Here is a 5763-nt window from a genome sequence, read left to right as displayed (position 1 = left end):
TGGTGCATTATTTAGTTAAGTGAGCTTGTTCTGCCTCCATACATTTTTCCCCTCTCTCATCCATCACTTGCAATGTTTGACTGTTTTCCTCTGTGATAACTTTGAGACACCCCTGGCTCCACACCTGCGCGCCTACTCCCCACACTTCCTGACAGCGCTACTTTCAACAAGAAGTGTTTTGCCATCAGTACTCATTGGTTTTCGTTACACTTTTTTTTTACAGATTGAAAAGGTAAATTTAAAAGTAATCCTTTTATTTCAGTGACAATTACAGAGAGGGAGATTTAGTTCAAGTTATTTTAAGGCTTGCCTCACAGCTGCAGTCACAGGATGCTTAATATAGAAGCCTTGAAAAAGGATTTTCAAGGCATTTGAGCCATGATGAAGAAAAATGTCCACAGTAGTTACTTGTTGAATATTGATTCTTAATACAACACACATTATCACATTATTTATCTATATACTTGATAGTAAAAGAGAATGGTTGGTTGGTTGGTTGGTGCATGTTTGTTGGTGTGTAATTGCTTCAAATGAAAAAAACAAAACACTTTCACTTTTTAATTTCTTTTCACTTTGCAGTGGAAATAGCTCTCGGGTGATATTATTTTGCAGGCTATTTAGAGCCACCTGAAGCCAGCCCTCATTATCCAAATGAGATTATCGTCTTACAAGTGGGTGAGTTTTATATGCTTTAACGTGACATATGTGCACGCTGGGCTCTGAAAGCCTCACTAATCCTTTCAGCTGCTCGCCCTCTGTAAGATGGCGAGGGATGTTTCAAGGTACGCTATAAGGAAAATTTTACAAACATGATCATCAATCGGTGGATTTATTTTCCCTATCTTTAACCGGTAGGACAAAGTGGATTCAAATGGATTTATCATTATTTATTTTTGGTACCATCCTCTTGGAAAGGGATCTTCAACAAGTCAACAACCTCAGACATCTGAAAATGACTGATACAGCAGGTGGCTAAAGGTCTTTCACTATTCTTTGTTGGATTCACTGCTTCGTCTGCCGTGTGGTGTTGACATCTCCGAGAAGACCTACAAATCTGACTTTATTTTCTAAAAAATGGGTTGTTCACCATCGAAAGGTAACAATTTTGGAACTCTGGGTGCCTTGAGGAAAGGGAGAATGCTTCCCCCTGTACCTCAAGAAAGCCCTAGAGATTCCCACTTTGATGAAGAGGAGAATTGTCATGCAACTGGATGTAAAGATGGGAACACAAAGGAGAGAGAGGCAGCAGGACAAATCCAGGTAACGCATAAAAATGCTCCATTGACACCTCAAAAAAAGAAATCTGTGACTGAGCAAGCCTCTGAAACACCTAATATTGATAAACGCATAGACAACACAGTTTCACAGAGAAGAGAGAAAACTGTTGATAAGCAAGATTTGACTGAAAAGAAGCCAGTCAGAAAACTGAAGAAAAATACAAGAGGCACTAAAGGACAAAAAAAGAAGGACAAACAAGCAATAGAACAGAAGGTGGACTTCCCTGAACCACTGGTGAAAGCTCATCAAGCTGCATATGCCTTTTTGAATCCTAGCATAAACAAATATGATGATCTACTCAAACTTTTGGAACAAGCAACCCAAACACAGGTTTCTGTGCAGCCAATGGTTGCTTTTATGGCTCTACGGTATGAGGAAATAACCCAGGGACTGGAAGAGATGGCGGATGAGGGAGAAAAAGTTTTGAAAGAAAATGGAGAACATCTTGCCTGGCCACGTCAAATAAAAAACCTCTCATCTTCATCATCTCTGAAGTCTGGCTCTGCTAATATTGAATCCCCACCAGATTTGTTGCAGCAGCTGCTCCAGTACACCACACAGAGAATGCGAAATGTGAGCCAGACGGTTGGTGGAATTGGGGATTCTGCTTTGGTGGAGGCAGTAGAGTATTTTACGTCTGTCACAGAGCTTTTAGAGGAGAAACTGAAAGTCAAACGTGCAGTAGAGACCAGGCTCATGCTACTCTTATCTCGCATTGAAATGGCCTCTCTGCACAAGCCTCGGCCAGAGGATTCTGCTCTCTTCAGTGAGGACAGTGGCATTGGGGCTGAGAGTGAATCCCTTGCTGGATCTGAAAGGCGCTATCGACGAGAGAGTTGTGAATCCAGTGGGACAAATAGAACTACTCCTGTCAGTCCAATGGGACACACCTCCATGAACGTTAGTCAAGGAATATCAAGGCGAAAGCTTGCAAGACAAGTAAGTCAGAGTGTTTCTCTCACTTCACTCAATTCACTAGGTTCCACATGTACCATAATGGCCAATGACCAGAGAGACTCATTGCTAGGTTCTGTCTCTTTTGATGATGGTGAAGATGATGAGAACAATGAAGATGAGGAAACTGACAGAGATAGGGGAGGAGTGCAAGTTGGTTTTGTGAAGCGATCAAATTCCTCCCCTATAAACCGTGAACAACAACACCCACGTCGCCTTCCACCAAAGCGCATAGAGAATCCTCAAAATGTAGAAATGACACTCAAAATGAAAAATGCTATTAGTGGCAAGATACAGTTTGTCCCATCACAGAACTATGGCACGAAATCAAAGACAGCTGGAAGCCCTAAAACCAGTAGACGCCAGTGGACAGACGAGCAGGAAGGATCACCAAAAAGGCCTCAAACATCTGCACCTGTTCGCAAGGCAGTGGTAAAAAAGACCCCAGTGAATAGGGAGCAACGTTCCAGGTCAGCAGAATCCCTGAGAAGCAAAGGTGAAGATCCTACTTTGCTTGAGTTAGCCAGGACCCAGAAAGATTTAAACCAGCGGTTGCAGAGGAGTAACAAAATCAAGGTGAGTGGAAATGACAGAACCACTCCATCTAAACAAAATCAAGGAACCTCCCTGACTCAATCTCCAGCAATAAATCGCAAACACCCCCCATTAGAGGATAAAAAAAGCAATCCTCAATCTCTTAAAGGTAAAGAAGATCTTAAAAAGTGCAACAGCAAGGAACAATTGGTAACCAGTGATAAACAAGAAGATAAAATTAAGGATAACAAAACATCCCACGGTCCGATAAAAGCCACCCCACCTCCAAGTCCTCCCCCATCACCACGACCGTCTTCAGGCCTGCACAGAGGCAGAAACTCTGTCAAAAAACTGATCGACACCTTTAGTCAAGGGATAGAGGAAATTGACAGCCCTAAAGATCTGGGGCCTCTCAAAGGAGTAAGGAAGTGTGGTGTTCCTGTGATGCCTGGTTTAGGAAATGTTGAAGCCGTGCTTCTCACTGGGATAACTAGTTGTCGACCTGACACTAATTTATCAGAGAAAACGGATTACTTTGATTTGGATAGTCTTCCTCCACCCCCATTGGAAGTTTTAATGGACAATTCCTTCGAAAGTGCCCAAAGTCTTTCAGCTGGTGTTGTAGATGATGGGGCTTCAAAGTTCAGAAATTCACCTGTGCAAAAAAGGGCTTCAGTTTCACAAAGACTAAGGGCCTCAGTTCAGACGGGGACAGTGCTGCCAAGCAGAGGAGGAATGCCTAAAACTGCCAAGGTTAGTTTCTTTGATAGAGCTGATCAAAAAGGCACATCTCCTCCTTCAAAGGTCAGTCCATCTAATGTTCAACTGCAGGCAGAAAAGGAAAATGATTCATTCTACCAGCAAACCAGAAAGATCATGCACCAAAGACACTCTTCAGACTCAGAGAGTATGTCAACAAGTCATGTATCAGAAAATCAAGCTGACAGTAAAGAAGACATACAAGATGGTGGCATCCTTTCAGTGCCTGGACCTCATACTACAGTGCCTCCCTCTTCAGTAGTCAGAAGCCAACCAATTGCCACCCCACCTTTGTCTAGGTGCCGTATGTTACCATCTACACCTTCTACACCAAGCAGTCTTCATCGAAGACTTAACAGTCCGCACAGCATAAAAAGGCAACCTAATCCACCTACGTCAACTAGCCCCCCTGTGAACAGGAAACTCCCCACACCACCAGCAGTTCAGAGGAGGCTCCCAAGTCCACCTGCAGCAAAGCAAGATAATTCAAATGTAAATTCATCATATTCCTATCCATTCAAAGCGCCATCTCCCCCAGCCTCGCCAAAACTGCAACGATGGTCAGGGCAAAACAGCAGTGAAGACTTATCTAGTGCTCGGAAGTTCAGTAATGCTCGTTCAGTCTTCTGCCCTGCATCTTCATCTCTGTTTGAAGCCCCACCTTGTCCAGTTCCTCGACCCCCTCAGGCATGGACCTCCAATGGGGTTTCTTTTCTCTCTTATGCTTGGGAGAGACGTGGAAGGTTTCCTGTGTCTGCTCAAGGACCACAGCCATTTATCAGACGTAGCTATTCTGACCGAAGGCCGAGTCTGAGTCTGCCGCCAAGATCACCAAAGACCTCAGTGGCTGAGACTTGTGGGAGTGAACCAGCATTATATTCACCAGGGTGAGTGTTATTAATTTTTTTCTGCTACTTTCACTCATCAGCTCACCCAAATTTTGTGTGGACAATTTACTGGGGGGCTGGCAGGAGAAAGTCCTGGTAAAGTTAGAGTTAAGAAATTACCCAATCTGAAAATGTTAGTAGTTTTTTGCATGTGTGAAAACACTTTTTTAGAATCTAATTTCACATTTTCACAACATTTAATTAGACTGAGGATTAAATATATCATGTCTAAATAGATATCATTTTATTTATAGAAGACGGCTGCCATTTTGTCAAAACAGTTTCAATAAAAGCATAAAAAAAAAAAATCATACATCAAAGGTAAATGTAAAATTTTAGATGTGCACATCTAAAATTTTACATTCTGTCGAGCCATCACAACTCACTTGTCCCACTTCCCTAATTGCGAATGTAAACATTCTCCATTCATTCCTACAGGCTGGATTATGAACCAACCAGGGAGGATGAACTCTGGGGAAGCCAATCAGACCTCAGAGCCACACCACGCTCTGCGTCACACCCGGACTTGTGTGTTGTTGGACAGTCCTTGCACAGAGACTAACAGGGCCAGAGAAGGGCCAGTGGGATTATGGATTAGCAGGCCTTACTCAGGATTTAAGATGATGGTGTTTGTTCCCCTGAGAGCAGAGGAAGCACTAATTCCTTCCACTTTACTGTTGTAACACACCTCCACATTGTAATAATAAAATGTGAGTGAAAAACCAACTCAGTTCTTTCGACACATATTCTGTTTTTTTGGGGATTTTTTTCTATTCTGTGCGTGGACATGCCTGTTGAAGCATTACATGTATTTTAGAGCGAAATACAATACATATATTTACATATTTTATCTTGACAATGTAACTGATTATCTGGCTTCATAATAAAATTATTCAACCAACTCATATTTTTTTAACCAATGTTTTAAATATTTTAATGCTTCAAACTAAACCAAACACATGCATAAACAGGACCTGTGGACATGCATTTATAAAGAGAAGACAGAGTGGGGCTGCTACACATGGAGCGCCCCAGAGATGGGTTGGGTGTTCCATGCTTTGCTTAAGGGTACCTTGGCAGTACTCAGGAAAGTAACCTGACACCTCGTCAGTAACTAGACTAACTTTAGAAACTCTATATTAGACTGCAGCTATCGTATCTCTGTCTGACTTTAATGTGTCTCCATATTTTATTGCGTTGCCACTCACTGCAGTGTCTCATTCCCCTGGAGGTGATCTATACTGTGATCACAGTAAGTGGTGGAAATGGACACATTTTATAGAGGGAACCGTGTTTGAAGAAACACTCCTCAATGTCAAATCATGTCTTTAATGACAGAGATGAAGGAGCC

At 42.4% G+C, this 5763-nt stretch overlaps 1 protein-coding gene across 1 annotated transcript; it reads left to right on the top strand.

The window, feature by feature from the left end:
* Positions 1–499: 499 nt before the first annotated feature.
* pcare1 (photoreceptor cilium actin regulator 1) lies at positions 500–5138 on the top strand. Its single transcript, XM_079369660.1, has 2 exons — positions 500–4412; positions 4851–5138. The coding sequence occupies exons 1-2, from the start codon at positions 1075–1077 to the stop codon at positions 4972–4974; spliced, it is 3462 nt and encodes a 1153-aa protein (XP_079225786.1). The 5' UTR covers positions 500–1074; the 3' UTR covers positions 4975–5138.
* The last annotated feature ends 625 nt before the right edge of the window (positions 5139–5763 follow it).

Source organism: Symphodus melops, assembly GCF_947650265.1.
Source record: "Symphodus melops genome assembly, chromosome: 19".
Lineage (NCBI taxonomy): Eukaryota > Metazoa > Chordata > Actinopteri > Labriformes > Labridae > Symphodus > Symphodus melops.
Note: the sequence above shows the minus strand (reverse complement) of the source record. Positions and strands in the feature narration are given on the sequence as shown.